The 22,333-nt window shown below is 43.7% G+C and overlaps 1 protein-coding gene across 5 annotated transcripts in view; it reads right to left on the bottom strand.

The window, feature by feature from the left end:
- Positions 1–20,741, bottom strand: part of plekhh1 (pleckstrin homology domain containing, family H (with MyTH4 domain) member 1) — a 45,275-nt gene extending 24,534 nt beyond the window's left edge. For 4 of the 5 annotated variants that reach the window (XM_061743626.1, XM_061743629.1, XM_061743627.1 and 1 more), the window contains exons 1-7: positions 20,475–20,741; positions 16,345–16,521; positions 5,365–5,427; positions 3,752–3,901; positions 3,570–3,653; positions 2,745–2,826; positions 828–1,010 (exon numbers count right to left, since the gene is read on the bottom strand). In XM_061743626.1, coding sequence (XP_061599610.1) covers positions 828–1,010; positions 2,745–2,826; positions 3,570–3,653; positions 3,752–3,901; positions 5,365–5,427; positions 16,345–16,488 — 706 coding nt within the window. In that variant the 5' untranslated portion in view covers positions 16,489–16,521; positions 20,475–20,741. The remainder of the gene's footprint in view (positions 1–827; positions 1,011–2,744; positions 2,827–3,569; positions 3,654–3,751; positions 3,902–5,364; positions 5,428–16,344; positions 16,522–20,474) is intronic. The other variant, XM_061743628.1, reaches the window with a different exon arrangement.
- Positions 20,742–22,333: the final 1,592 nt, after the last annotated feature.

Raw genomic sequence — 22,333 nt, 5'->3', positions numbered from 1 at the left:
ACTTTTACTTGAGTAAAAAACTTGAGTTGATACTTCAACTTCTACAGGAGTATTTTTAAACTCTAGTATCTATACTTCTACCTGAGTAATGAATGTGAATACTTTTGACACCTCTGAGTACAGATACAGGAAAGCAGGGAGAGCGAGGGGGTGAAGCAAAGGGTCACAGATTGGACTTGAACCTGGATTAGCTGCACTGACGATCTAGGTCTCCGTACACGCAGCACTTGCTCCACCAGGTCAGATCTGCAGCGCTCCAATTCAAAGATCTACATGCTCTATATTCTTCCAACCAGATTTTCTTACTCTTAACACCTCACACCACAGCACGATTGGATAAAGGAATCTGCAGAGTGATCCAGAACTTTACCTGGGAAAGAACTGGGACCAAATAGGCCCCCAGTTAAACTGTAGCAAGTGAGCAAGTCTTTTTAAGCGATGGGTTAAGTTTGTTGTCCTATATTCTTTTGTTGTCATTCCTCCATCAATTATTTTTACCTCCCGTTGCACAAACTTCTTTCTTTGCCAATCAGCATGATGTGCGTAATGATGGGAAAGTAATATGGATTTTTTAAGTTTTAAAACTGCCTCTTTCAAAAAAAAGAAGACAATTATTTGTGTATACAATCTATCAGAACTGCAAAGTGGCTCATGAGAACTTACATAGTGCAGATAAAATGGAAAAAATCCCTAAAATATTGCAGCTCAAATCAGCCTCAACTTCAGTTGTTGGAGGCAGAGCCTCGTCGTGTGATCCTCCCCGTCTGCATCGCTTCAAAAGCCTCCTGCTTCCCTTCCTGGGACAGTATGAATTAACGTGAGCACACCTGTTAGCAGGGTGTTGATGTTAGAGGCGGGTCCACTGGGACCCGCCTGTCTCCAGCTGTCATCGTGGCCAGGTGACGTACCGTGGCAGCTGGGAGGAAACAGCGGGCTGGTGGGCACCAGGTGAGCATCCATTACAGGGGAAGCTGCAGGAGATCCAGAGGATGTAGATTTCTCTAAAAGAGCTAGAAAACAAAGACAGCAGTGGTAACTCAGTCTCCTTTAACTGGATTTCTCTAACATGTAACCAAACTGTATTAGTCATTATTTTGTTGAATATATGGTAACAGAATATGATAAACTGAGGTGTTTTTTGCACCTTGACACTGGGTATTTAATAAACAGTGTGAAGATGCCTTTTTTTTCCCTCCTCCATCCCAGTGTCATCCTTCCTCCAAGAAATGGTGTCCGTACAAATGGTGCCAGCGGTGGGAACCGGAGTCAAGTTCTCTCGTCGGATTATGTCTGACTTGGCAATAAAGCTTTTTCTGATTCTGATTCTGATTCCTCCTCTAGTTCTACTTAGGGGTTCAAATTCAATTCAATTCCATTAAAACATACCTTTTTAAACCCTGAAGGAAAATTAATTAAGTCCCAAGTCAGTTGTGGGTCTCTCCAAAGGTTTCTTTCAAATGAGACGTGTCTAAAATACTTACTTAAAAAACCTACCATGGAAGGCATCCAGCAAAAATCCTAACCAGAACCACCTCAAGTAGTTCTTGATGACGGATGGTTCATGTGTAAAAGCTGTGGCACCACTCTGAACCCATCCCAAACCACTGAGCCAAGTCACCCTTCAGAGAAAGCTCTGGTCTCATTGCTCCTGTTACAACCCACACCTCGTGAGGATAGCTAAGGGTTGGAGCGGAGATCAACTGTTAATCTGAGAGCTTTGCATTTCGGCGTGGATCAGTTTTTAACACAATGGCCTGGATCTGCTTGACTCAAACCAAATCCTTCCCAACCTAGAACAGGTAATCCACCTTGTTCTGAATGCGGACCATTACCTCAGACTTGGAAATACTGATTCTTATCTCAGCTGCTTCACAATCCTCCAGCAACTAATGGAGGTCTTCCATACAAGGAAGTCAACATCATCACATCATCTGCAAACAGCAAATATGCATTTCTTAAGACACCCAAACAAGCAGGCCTCCACTATCTCTGTTCCCCCTATAAATTCTGACCACAAACGTTACGAACAGAACTATTGACAAAAGAGTAACTGTACCAAAGTCAATCACCCCCTGAAAAAGTGTCTATCTGAGCGCATTGCCAATCAAGCTCAGTCCAGTTGTACTGGGACTATTGTCCCTTTTCCATTATACAGTTATCGACTTGACTCGCCCCGCCTCAGTATCAGTTGTTTTCCATTACTGTTCAGTCCCACCTCTATGTGGGTGGGGCCTCATTCTCCCTCCATGTTGCCCCATCTAGCTCCCTCTGGATGCGAGACGTTACTCTCTGGTCAATCAGTGGCCTGACATTGCATTTTCAGCCCGACTCAGCTCGATTGGAAACCAAGTAGGTACAATAAAAAAAGAGTGGTACTATTACCTAGTGGAATCCGCATAAAATAGAGTAGAGCCGAGCCGAGCTGAGCAGAGTAGTTACTTGTGGAAAAGTCCCTTAAATGGCCAATAGCACAGGGCATTACATCCTTTTCCCAAAACTGAAAATGATTCTGTAATGAACTCAGGTATTCTCTGAAAACCATTGTCATTGAATTTGGTTAGATGTTGCATCCACTAATGCAAGCTACACTTGACTGTTCAAAGAAACCATATATACGAGTCAAATATTGGGATACACATAGTCCAAATATCCTGCTGTGTAGGCTGTATTCAGTTTTTATGTACATGTCACACAGACATTTATTAAAAAGGGTTACCAGTACAAACTCTGGCAGCTGTACTCACTTTGCAGTTTGTCTTGCAGCAGCATGATCTGCTCCGTCTGCTTCAAGTTCTCCATCTTCAGCTGCTGGTTCTCAAGCTCCATCTGATAAACCACGTACATATAGTTAATAACGTTAAAACACAAATCAAAGTATTCATCCATTCCCTGGGGTGAAAACAATTAAATAATAGTTGTTTTGTGACTCTACTCATTTGAAGAAAATCCTCTCCTGTAAAAAAATTAGGCTCTGGTACCCCTCCCACTAGTACAGAACAATACCCAACCAATCCCAACATGGCGTTGGTGGGGTTTATGCAAGAAACTCACATAGAAGCATTCAAGAGAGCTGCTGTTGCTTTTATTATTGATTGTATGGCTATCCCATTAGATCCAGAGGCTGTGTCTTCTACAAGGGCTGGAAATTAAAACTGAATGCAAAGGAACTGACACAATTCTTTGTATCAAAGAGTAAAAAACCTCAGATGGCCAGCCAGGCTACTTTTCATTAGACATTAGACTCTTCCCAGCCATCTCCTCGAGCTCCTCCGGGGGAATGCCGAGGCATTCCCGAGCCAGACAAGAGATTTAATCTCTTAATCATGTGCTGGGTCTGCCCGGGGGCCTCCATCCGGTTGTATATGCCCAAAACACCTCCCCGAAGAGGCGTCCAGGGGGCATCCACAAATCACCTGAACTGGCTAAAATGAGCAGTGTGTCTTTATTCCCGGTCCCTCCCACCTGGCAGAGCTTTCTCGGCCTCTTTCTAACAGAGAAGTGCTGTGTAACAACTGATTTTAGCCATTTGTCCTTTAATCAGTGATGCATCTGTGTATGTCTCAGCTTACCTCTCTAAGCTTTAAGGTGACCCAGTCTTTAATCTTTGCAGCCTTCTCCTCAATAATTTTTGCCTCCTGCGCTCTGACTGAGATCTGTGGGCGGAGGGAAATGGGTTGTGTGGATATGAAAAAAGAAAAAAGACACATTATGTGCAAACAACACCGTCTTCATCTGACACTCCGGTCCATACCTGGTTTTCCAGCTGCACCTCTAATCTCTTTATTGCAGCATCTTTTTCTAGAACCCGATTAGTCAGGTCTTGGTACTTTGTGTGCAACGAGCTCTCAGATTCACCAGTTTGCCCGTTGGCAGACTTCAGCTTTTCTTCCATGACATGGATCTGAAACGTATAATTAAAAAAAGGAGTGACTGCTCAAGCCCGGCCCAATGACAGCTCAAATATGCATGGTTCATTTAGTTTTGATGGGCACCAGACAAAGCCAAGAAGAACACAGCGAGGATGCCATTTGCCAGCACTGCTAAGAAGAAGAAGAAAAAAAAAAGGCCTTCTGAGCCCTGAGGTATTTTATGTTTTTAAAGAAAAGGCACCATTAAATTACCACCTACAGAAAACACCTGGAACAGCCAGTAATGACAGCAAATTGGTGTGTAAACCTGACAGCAACACACTCACACACACACACAGAATGTATGTGATATGTATGAGGTTTGTAAACCTCAAATCCTACACTGCTTTCGTCAAGTCTGTCTTTGATTTAATAGACACCCTGTTCCAGATTAGCGTGCACACATACAGCGTTCCGTGTTCCTCCCAAACTTAGACATTATAGTCTGGGAAAAAGTTAATAAATGAAAACAAAAAACAAGTTCCTTTACTGGGTTTTATTGAAGTGCCAGTTTTCTTCTTGGTGGAAACACTTTCTCTGGACAACAACTTGCAAATGTGGCTAATAAACTCTCTTTGTGTAAGAATGAACTAATGGATTAAACTGACAAAAATCTGGAATAGGAAAGCATTTACTTGGTTTGGAAAACTTTCGACATGGCCTTCAAGAACATTACAATAAAGTTGTTTTGGTAGTTTTATCAAGCTGAAAATCTGTTGTAAATAAATCTGGTCAAAGAGATATCACTGCAACAAATTTTAATGCAGCATTATTGGAAATATTGTGACTTTATACCCATATACGGTGTAATATCTGTGTCTAGGATCACTCATGTATCATAGCAGAGAGTTAATAGTGTTTTTTTGGTAAAGTTTATATAAATCTCATACCTTGTTCAAACACTAAAAATACAAAGCTAAGACAGATATGCATACTAATTTTACACTTATCTTTATGCAGCACAGGCAACATTTTTACAAAACTCACAGAAGCACATGGCTAAACATCTGATTTATTAGCAACAATGCTAATATTCAAGCCTGAATACAAATAAGAATACTATTAATTTTCAACTAGCAGCTGCTTCTTAAACTTTGCAAGATTTGAGTTGTGTGAGTTCAATTAAGATTATTTTAATACATTAATGTTTTTCTGCTTTTTGATCCGATTCCCATCCACAATGGTGTTCTTCAAGGTTCCGGACTCGGTCCAGCACTTTTCAACATTAACATAAACAATATCACCCACACTGTAGGAAACTCCATATTCATTTGTACGCTGATGATACTATTCTTTACACATCCTGTTCCTCTCTCCATATCGTTCTCTCCTCATTACAAACCAGCTTCAACAACATCCAAAGTGCATTTTCTGATCTACACTTGGCATTTAACACAAGTAAAACTAAATGTGTGATCTTCAACAAGAATTTTAAAAAAAGAAAATGCTCGTCTACCTGTTTCTCAGCATCCTCGGCCCTCTGGTCAGCCTCCATCACCCTTTGCTCAAGTTCCTGCATCTGGAATGGAGACAGAGGAGGTTAAAATGGGCTCCAACTTGGAGAATCCTTGTTGCTGATCAGTTCTGATTCAATATATGGTTGTCAATGATTTACAGAATGCTGCAATTGTGTTTCACTTCGATTTTGAACAGTCAGCATTTTTTGAAGTTAAGATTGCTGCATTTAGCTTAACAGGAGGGAAAAAAGAAATCCCCCTACAGCTCAGAACAAGAAATTGTGTCAACAGACATCCCATAACCCGCCTCTGAAAACTGTGTTGGACCACACAGCAAGAAGTCTGCACACACGCACAAAAAGACATTTACAGATGCGTGCCGATCCGCCGTATCCATCATAATCACTGCCACTGGAAAACATTTAAAAGATTAATGAAAGAAACCATTACAGACAGACTCTATGAGGAAAACTTTGGTGATGAGGAGCATGTTTCTGAATCCGTTCTGGAAGGAGACTCAGACATGATCCAACTCAGAAAGCCAGTGAGTCAGAAAAGCGCACACAGATTAGTCTTCTGTTAAAAAGAAAAAAAGAGCGTTTAACAAGAGGTTTCACTGTAATCAGAAGGACGTAGAAACAGTTGAGAGGCCCTGAGAGGAGGCTGAACAATCTCTCATCCTGCTACTGCTGGTAAATGGTGTGTGTGTGTGTGTTTGTGTGTGTGTGTGTGTGCACAAGCTTGCGTCATCTTTTGTGCAAGCATGCATGCTCATGCTTTCAGAGGCAAACAGTGTCCACCACGCAAGTATGCGCACATCTGCAAGAACCTCTCAGCTCTCTCACAAACACGGAAATGCTTGCACACGCGTAAGTTCAACACGGGACGGCCTTTTCTTGCGAGTTCAGCGACCCATTTAAAGAGGAGCGCAAACATCCTAATGGATTCACTCTGTTTGAGAGACGCATGTGAATGTCTTTCCCCTCATTTCTGCTCCTTTTGTCTTTGTTTCTGCCTTTCTTCCTTTTCATCACCTCCACAAAAGGCCCAGATTCCCAGAATCCACCACTCAAAACATCTGAATGCCTCCCTGCAGCCAGATTAACACTGAGTCAAGAGCAGTGGTTAGTGGTTGGACAAGTCCTCATCTCAGGGTCAAAAGCCTTCACTGTGAGTCAAAGGCTTCAGCAAACTTCAGCCTGAGAGAAGGAAAAGAATGCACTTTCTGTCTTGTGAAACTAAACCAAGAGCATTAATCTCTTAAGGTGAATGCAAGAAGTACTTCCGGGGTCACAGAGAGAACCATTTGTGAGAAGTTCAGAAAAGAAGAGGTCATTATGGGAGCAGGACCGGCTGCCATGTCCTGTTTAGAAGTCAGAAAGTGGTTGGATAGGAGATCAAAGTATGAGTCAGTGAAGGCTGTTAAGAGGAAAGTTATGACAGAAGCCTGTGAAGACAGGATGCATACGCAGAGCTAGAAATAAAGACTGAACTTGTGCTGTATTAGATTAAAGATGGGCTGCCTCCTTGTCTGAGTTTAAAAGAGAAACTGAAGAGATGTCAGTGCTCTTGAAGGTCATGCATGAGAGCTTCCTGACTTGCAGTATTTTTTTTTTACTGATTTACCAGCTCAAGTCAAGTATTCCCCTCTTATCATATCATTATATGATGATATGACATTTATAAAAGTATAATGCATTCAAAAACTTTGACCGTGGCTAATTGAAGCAGATGAAGACTATGTACAATAAAGAGGGAATTAAATCCTGATCATGGTAAAAGTTCTGAGAAAATCTGGAATGGTGGTTCAGCTAGAGGAGTTGGCACTTCTGGGTCCCGCCAAGAGCAAGAGGCCATCCTCCAGTTAGCAGGAACAGCCTGACGCAGCGAGCGGGTCTAGTGCGCTCACCCTCGGACTGTTTGGGTCCAACACAGAGCTAGCAGAAGTGGTCTGTATGTAGGATTAACAGCGCAACAAGCAATATTATCTTTAAGATAGAAGTCTTTATGCTCCCTTAAGGCCCTGACACACCAAGCCGACTGTCGGCCGTCGGGCCGTCAATGAGCGTCGGTGCGCGTCTGTCGGCCTAGTTTCCCCAGTGTGTCCCGCACGTCGCCACAGGTCGGCCGCCCGTCGGCAGCTTTTCAGCCGATTGGACATGTCGAATCGGCGTCGGCCGTCGGTCAAACAGCTCACTCTGTGATTGGCTGTTCAGGTAGCGAAGAAACGGAAGTGACGAAAGCAAAGCTAAGCTAAGAAAACAAAGCTAAGAAAGCAAAGCTCTTTTCTTCTTCCACAAGCTGAAGGCCGAGGGCTGACAACGCCAGTGCCGATTCTTTATTCTTACGCATTGTGGTAGCGAGAGTGGTGTGGAAATGTGGTGTGAATATGAAGCCTATTTGTTTTGTTTACGGCTTCCCAGAGCTTCCGGTTTTCTCTTGTTTTTGAGTGAATACAGACTACCGCTGCCTGCTGGTATGGAGGGGAATTACCTCTCACGCATGCTTTGCGGTGTGTCCAAGTGCTTCTTTTTGAGCCCGACCCAGCCCGACACAGGCGACGCGAGGCGACACAGCAGTCGGCCGACAGCAAGCGACGTCGGGTTGGTGTTTCCTCTGCTTTAGCTCTTAGCTCACAGGTCAGACATCAAGTCCACCAAAAATGCTCAGCACTATTCAACTAACGCGATGCCCACTAGCTTTTAACACCATAGACTGAAATGGAGCTGTCACTCAAACCAAAAAAAGAAGAAAAAAACATGCCACTGTTTATGCATTTGTGATTTTTTATTATTTTCCCCTGATATGTTGCATAAAAATGCCAGCCTTTAAGAGGTCATGCGAGGAACTGCACTTCCATGCTGCCTTCAAAGTGGAAAGTCGGAAGTTGCCTCCCTGACTCCAACACTCTCTCAGGAACTTCCAAGGAGGAGCAACAAACACCAGCAGACTTTTTTTTTGGGGGGGGGGGCTTTTATTGTTTTGGTTTAAATGCACCTTTTGTCAACTATCTTTATGCTTTAGTGTGAATTCCAGGGGAACTGATAACGTTCAGAGAGTTCAGAGAGTAAGATGGGAGAAGAACAGCTGACAGATCTTAGTATCTGCATTCTGACATCTGACCTCACAAACTTGATCTCAAGCCTGAATTTCTAAACCAAATGAAGAGTTAAAGCTTTCTTCGTCCTTGTGTATTCATTTGAACACAATGAGAACTCTGGAAACAAATGCAATCGTAGTCAATAGCTGAGAAAGCACTGAAACCACAAGGTTGTGCAAAACTGATGTAGGAAATATCAGTTTAGCCTCTCCAGAGTTCAATCATTAAATCTTGTGCACAGCTGATGGTAAGAAATGGCTTGGGTCAATCTGTAAGTATCTTTTCAAAAATAAGAGATAGCCAGATGAAGGGAAAATATTGTGAATAGTTAAGTTAAGGCATGTATACATAGACAAATTCCACACATTTTTGTTTGGGAGTCTATGAGATAACAACCTCGTCATATTATTCAGGGCCACCGTAGTCTGCAAGCATGTAATTTGGGGGACGGTTAAAATGTCCTGGGTACTGTTACATCACAGACCCAGCAGAAGAGGAGCATGGGGTGGAGTTTCGCCACAAGCTCCTCCCACTTAAACCAGCTGCTGTGCTTCGCTGCGGAGCTGGAAATGCACACCTGAAGAGGTTGCTATTGAAATGAATCCCTTTAATTTTTACGTGTGTCACAGACGTTACATATAGACCTCAGGGCATTGTACCATCTTTGAATTTAAAAACAACAATAACAAAAAAACCAATACAAACCGGTATCCTCTCGAAAACAAACTTCTACACACACCAGAGTGAATTTCATTTTTCTGCCGCCTCCTTCACCACCGATACCTCTCGTGTAAGTCACATAACAGCGTTAGACTCCTGGAGCCACACGACACCTAAAGTACAGACTTGATCTAATTTGTCCACATTTGATTAATAATAATAATAATAATACATTTTATTTATATAGCGCTTTTCAGGGCACTCAAAGACGCTTAAGATTAACGAAGTAATGGAAGGAAACCTTTAAGTGGGAATACGACAAATTATTAAAATTCCTCCGAATGAGGTATTTTTATATTCTGCTTTCGTCTGCCAAGTAAATGAAAAACTGTACACTTCTTATATTTCTTGCCTTGAGATTCTAAAGTCTTGAAAAGAATTCGGGTCCATTGAGCCTGAAATCTCTCTCCGCGTGCCGTGAGAGGTAAAAATGTTCATTTTCGTGTCCCTTAAGGAATGTAAAACCTTTTTGAGACAGACGACTGTTCATAGCACATATTAGCTACTGAACGATGGCCAACCCGCATGACGTGACTTTGTGGTCCAACACTTTCTCGAACCTCGGAAATAAAGCCCGGAGAGAAGCGGCAGAGATGATGAGTGAACCTGCACGACATATGCTTGGTAGTGGAATGAGACTATATCCTATACTTCATATTAACTAGCACCTCACCTTTCTCAGTATCAGAGACATTGTCCATAAATGCACCACAAATCATAACTATTGCAAAAGGACCGTCAGAGCTGTGTCAAACTTGTGATCTTGGCAACTTTAAATGTACATGACAGCACAAACTGGCACTATTCACCTTTAAGTACACTTGGTGGACTGGTTCAAACATAGATGGATATTTGAAAAGGGGGCTGAGGTAGCTACTGTAACACTGCAGTGTCTTGAGCAGAGCATCTCATACTTTCATACTACACACTATACACTGAAAGGAGCCAGTTGAGGCAGTTTGGACATCTTGTGTGGACACAAAGGGAGATGTTTCAGAAATTAAGAGCCCTTGAAGTAAAGTAGACTTAGGATTATACTGTATTGTGCAGTACTCCCTCCTATATATGATACAGGACTAAAAGTTTACTCATTAGAATTAACTTTGAGACGCTACTGATGAAATATTATCAGCAAGATTCCTTATTGCAAATTCCCACCTAATGTAGTGCTAATGTGGTGACTATCGGTTCTATGCTAATGCTACTTTATATGATGCATTGTGGGATACACAGGGTACAGTATATAATGTCTGAACATATCTCACTAATAACGTTTGGACACAGCCACTACATCTCTCTCAGCTGACTCGGGGACTGGGAGGAGCTAGATAAGGAGGAGGAGGTCTAGGGGCCTCAGCTAAGACAGTTGACTCCCAACAACAAGAGTCCAAATAAGAAGCAGGACATTAGAAATGAACTTTGAGAATCTGTGTCATCTTGTAAAAAACAGGCACAAGGAAACAGGGAAACATCTAAAACACGAGGGACAGCGGACCCCAAGGACCAGAACTGGACACCCCTGCATTCAACCCCTTCATATAAGAACCAGGCACTTTAAGCAACAAAATATGTTTGTTCACCTTTGTTGTCCCCAATTCATGTTTTTCAATGGTTGTGCAAAAATACTGTCACCTGTCACTTTTCGGTTGAAGATATTTGAATTTTAGAGAGTAACTGAACACTATTACACTCTTCCCTCGTAGTCTACAGTAAACAAACTAAACATAAAACAAAACAAGGATAAATTCTGAACTGCAGTAACCGTCCCGTTACCCTCCTCCCATCACTGTTCCCGTTCCTCCCGCCTCTCTTAGTCAGCTGCTGGAGATAAATGCCATGTCAAAGGCAACAACTTCAGCTTTTTTTTTCCTTCATGTTTTTCCACTCCAAAGTGGGTCAATGTGTAAAACACTCCTAACTTGGCAAGAGGGGAGATGAAGAGCATGAAACAGTCTTTCCAAACAGCATAACATGATGGAACGGTGGTCGCTCGGCGGTCCGGGCCTCCCCTTAAACAACCAACCGTGTTGCATGCGTGGAAGATGAATTATCCTCTCTGCATTTAGCCCATTGTCAAATTTGACACCACAGTATATTAGCACATGTTGTAATAAATACTTTATCAGCAGGTGAACACCGAGGCTGCAACTGTCAGCAGTTGTTACGTCACCTCAGAAAAGTGCAAATCTGGAAGAAAAAAAAAAGACCTTGAAAATATGTGCAGCTTCCCAGTTTGTATTTTTATTCTTTTTTCAAAACCACAGTAACAGGTTACAAGTTAATATCTTGGGGCACATTTTCAGCTGCAGCAGCTTTCTATAGAGATTGTCAGTTAGTGGTAGCAGTTGTACAGCAGGAGCACTCAGAGAAACATAAATAGTTACATATAATCAAAAGTTTGAAGGTTTTCTCCGCCTTCTTCTACTGCCTGTGTTGCCAGGTAACCATCAGTGGACAGAAAGTTGCTATGTGTTCAAGGTTGCCTGCAAAAGGCTAATTTATGAGTTGTTCACTTGAAAGAAAAAGAAGAAAGTAATTGGAAATTAATGCAATAATGATACTGATTGATTTCTTGATTTCTTTTTAAGCTTTGGAGGTCTACAAAGACTGAAGAATTTGCACAATATTGATTACACTAGAAAGTTCTTCCAGCTTTTCGATTCTAGGGGTTCCCAAACTGGATAACGGTGTTCTGGATATTGATTTGGCACAGATTTTATGTTCACTTCCTTTCCTAACTCCCTTCAGCAGCTGAGGTTTCGTGCCTGGTTCAGCATCCTGCCAAAGGACCCTTCAGCACAGGATGGGGCTAGGGATCGATCCGGCAACCTTCAACACACACATGCCACCTGACATCAAACAAACATCAGATAGGAATCCGACTTGGCGCAGCACGTTAATGTGACCCTGGTCTGATTTGAGCTGTTCAGACGGTACAGTTCGTCTCTTCTGCAGCATCTGGCTTGGAGACTCAAGACAATGATTTAACGCTGCACCAAATATCAGTCAGGAACAACCACCACTGCTGAATTCCCCCAAAAAGTGCATCATGAGCCAAATGAAGACTTCCCACATCTTGTACATGCACGCAGCTGAGACTTGTGGCATGTTGAGAGCGTGATCTATTGTCCCACAGAGGAAAACATAGCGTAGAGTTCTGATCACCTTCTCCCCCATTCTAAGTGCTGGTGTGAGTGTTTGGGACAGAGCGGGATCCCCGAAAAGCTGGAAATCTTGCAGGACTGGACAGAGGACGCAGCAGGGGGTCGTCCCGCTCTTATCAGCAGCGGGGTTTATGTTTGGACCATAAACATCCTGCTGACCAGAGCCGCCTGGGAGATTTGCGAGGCCCTGTGCGAAATGGCCGGGGGAAATTTTTGGGTTTTTCGGGTCGGATCGGGTGTCTATATGCGCAATTTTAACTCTCCAATTATCAAAATACTGGATACCTTCCCCCGCCTCATCATCATCTCTTACCTCGACGTGGGGCCCCACGGCTGCTTGAGACCCGGTCGGATCGGTGATTTTTGTAACAAATTTATCAAACGAGCCTTTCAGAAAGGCATTAAACTCTTCCATTTTCTTTAGTTTTTTTCTTTTTTCATCCCCTGATGGAAATTTCCTGAATCTGTCTCGTTCTCTCGACATTGTGTGACAGTTTGTTCCAACTCCACCCGTCTGGATCAGAGCAGCTTGTGTCTGCGCTTGGTCTGATCAGTTGTGTTGAACAACAGACACGCGCATCATTGCACATATATTTATTGATATGCACAGACTAGTACACATTTAGGTCTGTAATGGAACGTGACTGTTGATATTTATAAGGGAAAAAACGAAAAAAAAAAAACGAAAAATTTTTTTTTGAAAAAAAATAAAAATTGAAAAAAAAACAAAAAAAAAAACGGCCCATAGCGCAAGGCCCCCTGGGGCGCGAGGCCCCGTGCGGTCGCACGGTTCGCACAATCCTTGCGGCGGCCCTGCTGTTGACTGACTGAATCAAGCACTCTGGACTGCGCTGGACTTAAACATGATACAGGAGGATACCACTGCGACAAAAGCAACCTGAAGCTATTTGGATATGGATATGGACAGTAGGAAAGTCAGGAAAACTACTTCTTCTTCTACTTCAAAAACTCCTCGGGGGGGAAATGAATACCCCGATGACAGCTGATTGCTTTCCCAAGTGTCCGATACTCAGATTGAGGGCTTTACAACAGCCGCAACTTTACAAACATTTGGCGGCGACTGTGGTGGTTATTTCTAACTTGAGGGGAAACCACCAGAAGCAACGAGTTAAACGTGAAGCATTCCTTTTGGCTGAAACTGTAACCAACTTCTGATGACACACGATTAGTCGACAGAGTCTTTGAAAAATCATCTCTGTAACCTCGTCTGTCTTCATTCCCACAAAAACAAACATACAGTCACCCACACCTGTAGCTGTTTTCCAACTGACCCATTTACTCTAATGGTTTCCTCATGCGTTTAACACTTAAAAACATTGTCGGGTCACCAGAAGAAGAAGCGTGTTTGGCCTGAATGTCTAGAAGCATGTCTAATCTGAAGGATGAAAGAGGCTTGACATGTTTAAATCTAATTTCCACAACAGCGCTTTTGTTCGCAACGTATCCAGATCGCGCCACATCAGAGCCATTTCAAATCATAACTTCAAACATGTGACATATAGTTTAGCTTAAAGGAACATTCCAGGTTTAAAATAACGTCTCATACTATTATAAGATAATAAGGAGTGTAGACTTCCATTAAGGACGAACAGACATGAGTAGAAACAGCTGTGTGTGACTGCAGCAAAGTGGCAATTAATGTTGGCTTCTCAAAAGACTCAAAAATGTCATTCCACTTAAGCAACGGCGGGGATAGGGTCCTCAAGGAAAAATGTGGGTCATTTAAACTTTGTAAGTGTACAAAAAAAGCATAAACATACATTAATCTCCGTATGGTCACTTTCATCTTGTTATAAATTCATACGAGTTGACTACTGATGTCATAAACTGCTGTCATCAGCTGGAGGAGAGTTCTTGAGCTCTACTTCTAAAACTATCAAAAAAATCTAAATTATTGAATATTCGCTTCTGTGGAGGGAGACGACATTTGGATGTAGGACTCAATCACTTGGAGATTACACACTCTTGTCACTTGCTTTGTGAAAAATATGAGTTAAAAATGTTATAAAGTTTTAGAAATACGCGTTGATATGAGGATATATGTATCTACAAGTATTTCCATCAATGCAGCGTCTGATAATATTTCATTTTTATAAACAATTTGGGATCTGAACTTCGTCACTTCAGTAGACCAGACATGTGGTTTGTCCAGTTCTGCATCCATCCATCCATGCATTTATCCATGCATCCATGCATCCATTCATCCATCCATACATTCATCAATGCATCCATCCATTATCCATCCATCTGTCCGTCCGTCCGTCCGTCCGTCCGTCCATCCTAAGCAGGGAACCCCATCCTCCTCTTCCAGGCTGTTTTTTCAGCTCATCTGGGGGATCCCAGGGCAGTGGAGAAACACAGTCGCTCTAGGGAGTCTTGGGTTTTCCCTGGATTCTCCTCCCAATGGGAAGTGGCTGGAAAAGCTCACCAGGGAGGCATTCAGAAGGCATCCTAACCAGATGCCCCAGCTACCTCCTCTGGCTCCTCTTGATGCGGAGGAGCAGTACTCTAACCATTACGGTTACGGACAGGTGGACAAGAGTTTTACATTCTGCAACGACGTCTCATGGCTGTAGTTTTAGATTTACTGTGCATAGTTGCCCTTCTTGGGGTCAGCGTGACCAGTCTGGAGGCAGCTCGTCTTCTCCCTGATATTCACACCTATATCTGGGTCTTTCCTGTCAGCTGGAGTTGAAAGCCATCAACAACAGCTGCTTCTTTTCTAAACTGTTTAATTTCAATCAACTCTCCCACTTTGATGTGGTCTCACAAATATGAAATGTTTTTGTTGTTGATGATACAAATAGTGCGTGCTGACAGGAAACTGGTGCATGTGCATGCCATTCAGAAGACATGAAAGTCCGATGCCAGATAATTACTGTGAAGAATAATCCCTGTCAAATGTGATCACAGGAATGCTGGTAAAATTAAGACTTTTGATGCATTTGCAATCACCTTCTGTTTACATTTACGCTCCGGCACTTCATTTAATCCTTTAATATTAACATGCACAAGATTAGTGCACATAGTAAACAGTCCACACCACATCCTGCAAACAGTCCTGCATTTATGTCTCGCATCATTGTTCTTTCATATTTTGTGACTCTTTTAGGTTTACAAATAAAAATCCACTTTTTTCCTAGTTATTTAATATTTGCACCATTAAAACATTTCGTTTTATGTTTTGGTTTTTGTAAATACCAAGCAAAACTGCCAGTAAAGAATCTTGGATCTTGCATAACTTGCATTTTAGGGCCCGAGCACTGACAGTGCGAAGGCCCTATTGTGTATGTAGGAATTTTTCTCGTTTTTCTTTTTTACGACGAACTGAGGGCCTTTTTGCCCCCCTAAACTTGCCCCAAAAATCACCAAAGCCAGGCCTGGCGAAAAATTTGATATTTAATGGTTTGCATTAACAGGCGTGGCCTAATGGCTCAACAGCGCCCCCTAGAAAACTTTAACAATACGGTTTGACGTACATGCACGAAAATCGGTACACACCTGTATCATGTCGCAATTTAAAGAAAAGTCTCTTGGCGCCATGGCCAAAACCGAGCAGGAAGTCGGCCATCCATCCACCCCCCCCCCCCCCCCCCCCCATTGGTCCATATTTGATAGTTCCTACTTTCTGCTATAACTTTTGACATAAAGACTCGTAGGTGGTGTCATCGGACTCGGTTTTGAGTCCTTGACCATAATTGGTGCAAATTAACCCCGCCCCTTCTTCTGATTGGTCGATATTTTCTGCTATACCTGTAACTTTTGAATGGTTTGACATGAAGAGTCATGGGTGGTGTCATCGGACTTAGTTTTGAATCCTTGACTTTTATTGGTGAAAATTGCACGCGCGAGGGCCCGTTCATCGCTGCTTGCAGCTATAATTTTGTTTATTTTTTAAGTGTTTTAATTCAGAGTGAACAGTGAATGATTTTGCAAGGCTCCGCCTTATTACCCATAGTGCATTTCCTTCTCACCTTGTCTGCCAGCAGCTCTCGGATTTTCCCGGCCTGCAGCCGGAACCTCAGCAGCTGCATCTCCAGAGCAATGCAGCGCTTCTGCCAGTCCACGTTGGCCGCTCCCACGGCTCCAGCGCCGCTGCTCTCCAACACATCGGCCATGGCGAGGATTCAGGCCTCTGGACTCAGGCTGGACTGAAAGGACGAAAGCACCAAGACCTTTATGTCTGAGCAGTTTGACTTTTCAGTTACGAACGCAGCAGCAGCAGATCAGGTTAATACACTGTTGAGTAGCAAATGAGTACATCAGCCTGAAGAAAAGACACAAGTCCTGCAATAAGGCATTTCCTCTGCTTCTGTTTTCATTTACAGGGAAGAATTAAAAAATGTGAATGAACATCTAAAATGCTCTCTGCTGACCGCACTTCCTCTGATTCACCAAAGGAAACGTGAGCAAAGCAAACACTATTTATGCATCAACAAGAATATGGTTTGAATGAAAGCTTCCTCTCCTGACTTTCAGCATGGACATGTAACCTATACACAGAAATACACGACCATAGCTGAACCTCCCTTTTCATCTGCCGCCTCTCCACATGCCCACACACACTGAACAAAACCTCAGCGGGGAGGCTCCGTCAGTGGGGGAGCTGCTTCATGCATACCGGCTCTCAGGCCTGCCAGACTCAGAGCAGGTCAGCGCTTTGCTTTTTAGCCCAATTACCTACTAACCCAATCCCCTGCTCCCGGCTCCCTCACCACCCACAACTTGCAATCCCCTCTTAATTACAAGGAAGGAGCGGAACCTGCAGGGTACAATAGTGTCCTTCTGCATGACGGTCCCATCACAGCGAGGGGGGGGGGGGGGGTCATCTCGCCTCAGCAGAGAAAGGAGGAAAGAATGTGCGACAATGAATGGGCCAAGGGGCTGAATGTGGGAAACTGGGGCGCTCGAGTTATTTTCTACCTGAGGTGGACTGTTGAGGGGCTCTTTTTCCTCTGAGAACTCATTCACAAAGGCTGAAATTCATGATGTCCAGCGTTAAGCTGTCAAAATGAAACCAAATGACTTTCAGGGAAGTAAGAATGGGGCTACGTTTCCAGAAAGATCCAAAGTGCAGCCAGACAGCGTCAGCAAAACAGGAGGCTTTCAAAGTTCAGCAAGTATAAGTGCACCACGGTGCTCCCTACAATTAGCATGCTCATAAATACAGGCCTAGCAAACAAATTACAGAAGTCATGGCTGTGGTGGTTTCACCAGCGATGACCACTGTGCCCAGGCTGGACAGTCAAGGTCCAACTACCAACAATCTTCCTCTCGGTCTGAGCCAAACTCAAGGTTACGAAGGTCGAGCAAGGCCGGACAGTGGAAGTGGGATTGGTCAGCCTAAGCGAGCCCTACCGGGCTGCATTGTGGCAAAGTGGGACAGACGTGGCCGGGCCCTTCACTCAAAACTAAAACAGCTGGCTGTGAACAAACCCTTTGCTGGTTAAACACACTCACCGCTGTCACGCCAATTCCCAGCTGTCGGCTGTCAAGTTGAGATGTGCTAATTGCAGTTTTCTTGACTAAGTTCTTACTTGATTTTGAGTAAGTACCATGCGATGTTTGAGCGCAGAACAGAGCACTCACACAAGCCAAACGAACGACACTTAAGGGTCGTGTGAGTGCAGCCTGAGTCTTCTTTGCCATGACGTCCACTCTGTGAGCTCTATGAACTAGTTTCATGATTATTGATGTGTGACACTGGGTCATCAAGCGGTATGCAGCTCCTGCAAGAGCTGACTTGGTAACAGGCATCTGTTATAAGTTTGGTGAACCAGGGAAGGATGTGTATCGATCCTGAAGAGCAAATCACAAGGCAAATATGTGTCCTATAGATGAACTTGTCAAGAAAGAGATCATGTTTAGTAAAATACAGCACAATAAAAATTCACAATCTGTCCTCTTTTTGCACCAGCACAACCCTCCGTCAGGTTAAAGCTACTGAAATGCTTACTGAAGACAGAATTGGACGTGATCAGACTAAACCAAAATTAGAAGAAAAAAAAAAAGCATCCAAATATATGTACAACATTGGGGCCACCCATGTGCTGGGGTCCTCCCCTGGATAGCGGACAGACGTGAAGGCCCTGAGAGGTTCTACACTTCCAACTGGCTGCGAGAGTTAGCATGCAGCTACAGCCAGAGCAAACACTAGGAAAGAGGATCGAATGGAAAAGGTACCGCAACAATCCCTGCAGGACTGTCTCTAGGGCTGCCATTGCAGACAAGGGCTTTCCACTGAACACACCGACGGTTATATTGTTTTATTCCTCAAAGTGGGTGAGATTTGATATCCTGCCGGGCCTGAAGGCGTCAGCACAGATTGTAATGAAATACTGTTGTTGGGTCGGGACAGCCTGTGATGTTTCCCCGGGGCTTTGTGACGGCATCTGATCTCGGCCATTCCTCGCACAAAAAAGGACAAAGGAAGGGAAGGGAAGATGAAGGGAACACATGCGCAAGTCTCCTTCATTATCACTAATCCAAGCACACACTCTGCAGCCGGTTGTAACTCCTCAGCGCTCGCCTACCGGAGCAGACAGATGGAAACGCAGAGGGGAAAAAAAGAAAGACAGATTGGAAACAGACACATGTGCAAGTCAACGCACGCGCACGCTGACACACTGCTGAGCACGCAGCTGCGGTGATGTAAGTGATTAGGTGGTTCAGTGATATCATCCCCGGCAGACTTTTCAAATTCCCACTGTTGTCTCTGCCGAGGTCCAACTTGGCCTCCCTGCGCTTTGGAAAAAGACATCAGACAGGACGTGCACGCGAATCTGGGTCAACCGTGGCAGATCCCCGCGTGTACACAAGGTGACGCAGACAAATTACCTGCGATTTTGAGGAGTCAAGCACGGGCCGTGGTAAATATTGCCTCACCACCCCCCCCCCCACAACCTTCTGCGGCCCCCACGTGTCTGAGAGAGACCGACCTCCATCCAGTCAAGTGGGCCACACAGTTTTGTTTAAATTAGCTGGATTATACAGTTATACCTCAGACATTCTCCTACAAATAAACTGAAAATATCTCCGGTGGAGGTTCACATTTCTTAACCTCTGACCTCAAATAAGGGGGGGCTTTTAAGAAAAATGTTATCTTGCAAAAAAATGTCAAGTGTATACATAGAAAAGACTGTAAAGGCCAGCGGAGGTTATCTCTTTGCTCCTACACTTTATTGTTATCTATTTTACTCCCTTATCTGTGTTGTCTTTCCATCCGTCCCACATCTCACTTTCCCTCCCACTCCTCCTGCAGCACCTTTCCCACCCTCCCTCGGTCACCCCACATCCTCTCCTCCTCCAACCTTTCACAAACCTGCAGCAGGTTAATGACAGGCCTCGCAGTGACCACGCTCATCAGTCCCAGTCTTAAGTACAGGCCCTGGCATTCCTCTGCACTGAGGTGTAAAGCCTGAATTATGCTTCTGCGTTAAATCGACGCAGAGTCTACGCCGTAGTGTACGCCGTAGGCCCTGCGTCGGTGTAACGCGGAACCATAAATCAGCCGTAAACGTCCACCTCTGCAAATCTCCCATCCTCTGCAGGCACACTTCATGTCTTCCAGCAGAGCTGCAGGGAGGTCATGGAGTCGTTTCTGGAAAATTGCGCGTTATGTGCAGGGCCAGATTTAACCATACCGCTTGGGGAAAGACAGATACACCTCTTTTCCATGTGTCAGACTGAATAAAAAAATGCTCTGCTTTGCTTTGTTTTGATTCATAGAAAAGGCTCTTCCAAAGCATGTGCACTTTTGTCCTAAATATCTTTTTTTTTTGTACGCTTTGGACAGTTTAGCTGCTTTCAGAGCTGCTGCAAAGACAAACTGTGGTCAAACTTTTTTTTTCTTTTACAAAAAAGGAACAGGTGTGCGCACTTCTACGAGCCAATGAACCCTTGCTCAGCAAAAGAAAAATCATCCAGACGCCTCTCAAAAAAATACCAAACTGCCAAGCAGTCACTTGTCTGACTCTGAAGCAGCCTGAAACTGCGTTGTTCTGCGTGTCAGGGAAATATTTCAAAGTGCCTGGCCTGGATAAGTCAAGTGAAATAGATCTCTGGCTGTAATCTGCCTTCACGGAGCGCTTTTCAGCGGCGTTACCTTGTGACTTTGTAGTGCTGTCCCTGTCCCGGGCCGGCTCTGCTCACGGACACCTCCCCGGTCCTGCGTCGCGGTCCGGCTCATAACCCGCTCATAACCCTCTCATAATAACCCTCTCGGTGCGGCGCTTCACTCATTCATTTCGCTCCAGCGCTGCCGCCGCTGCCCCTCGGCTTTTTGTTCCTCCTCCGTAGCCGCTGCTGGAACTCACCCACCGCTCCATTCAACAGACTCATCCCATTTTCCTTTAAAGGGCCGATTGCGGTATCAAGTTTCTCCAGGAGCCGGAGCCGGAGCCGGCCCCCCCGTGCAGGAGCTGCTCAGGATATTGCATTAAGGCCGTCTCTGGGTTTTCCCTCAAGGATGTAAACACAGTCTACACTGATACAAATATTGTGCTTGATCTACTTATAAAAAATAAGTCAACTTTTTGCATGAGATTATTATGTAGATCAAGAAAGACTAGTCTTTGTATAAACTACTTAATTTTTTGTATGTAAATAATACATTAAGTTTACTTTATTTATCAAAATTAAGTTGACTTAGAAAACTTTATTGATCCCCAAGGGGAAACTGCTTTGCCACGCAATAAAAACACAAACATCCACTTAACAAACAATACAAACATTTCCATACCATTGCACAACTTTACTTGCAAATGAATTTTGTACATACTAAAAATTAAGTAGTTTATACAAAGACTAGTCTTTCTTGATCTAAATCTCATGCGAAAAAGTTGCCTTAATTTTTTTAAAGTAGATCAAGCAAGATATGTTTTTACTGTGGTGTTCTACTTAAACAAATAAAGCATGTTTCATCTAAACGTTGGTCAATTTGCCCAATATATTAAAATTGTTAAAGGAAAGGTAATTACAACAAGATCATTGCTTGTTGTTTGTGTGTAAATGAAAAGATTGCCTGGGATTACATAAATACTGCTTGTTAAGGAAAAAATGCACAATGTCTTGTTTTTTGAACAAATACAGATACATGCACTTAGATTTATTTTTTTCAGTGTAGAGGCGAACGGGGTGAAAAGAGTTGATTTTTGCTCTTGGATGCGATATTTAATGTCCCTCTGGGTGATTTAAGATCACAGAAATAAAAAGACACTAAAGGGGGACGTGGCAGCCCAACACTTATTTTGGGTTTTTATTTTTCCTTTAACCACACATTTTTGGATACTGAGAGAACCTATTTCAGTTTGTTTTGACCATAAGGTCCATTCTGATCTGCCTTGTCACACCATGAGCAACCAATCAAATGTCTTTGTTTTCAAAGAGCTGACACTCCTGTTGAAAGTAGAAAATTCCCCAACTTTTGACAAGCGCACCACCCCCACTGCTACACAGTCCAGTGTGATGGCACTTGAGGTCGCCCCCTCCAGAGGGAACAGATGGATGGAGAACATACAACCTGATTCGTAGTGAACATTTCCTCCATTATCGGGGTGCAGGAGACAAGATGCAGACCCAGAGTCGTAAACACAACCGTTTACAGGAAGGTGACGCTGCAAGAAAAAGATAATGTTTTGCTTTTGTTGCAGTGACAGTAGAGAGAACAACACCGGCGGCAGGGGATACGGTGGGATAGGACTTTGTGTCTTGTGTGTGACGGTCTGGGGCGTTGGCTTGCTGCCCTTCTTCAACACATCACCACGTGCAGTAGAGCTCCCACACTGGTGGTCAACTGCTGCACTGACCTGTACCAGCACCTGCAGCGCTCCACTGTAAACGGCATCTCATTTAAGCACCAGATACATTCTGGACGAAGCACTAGACCAGGGGTTGGCAACCCAAAATGTTGAAAGAGCCATATTGGACCAAAAACACAAAAAACAAATATGTCTGGAGCTGCAA

The sequence above is a fragment of the Cololabis saira genome, chromosome 16, assembly GCF_033807715.1.
Source record: "Cololabis saira isolate AMF1-May2022 chromosome 16, fColSai1.1, whole genome shotgun sequence".
Taxonomy (NCBI): Eukaryota; Metazoa; Chordata; class Actinopteri; order Beloniformes; family Belonidae; genus Cololabis; species Cololabis saira.
The sequence above is the reverse complement of the archived record's forward strand: the minus strand, read 5'-3'. Positions and strand labels throughout refer to the sequence as shown.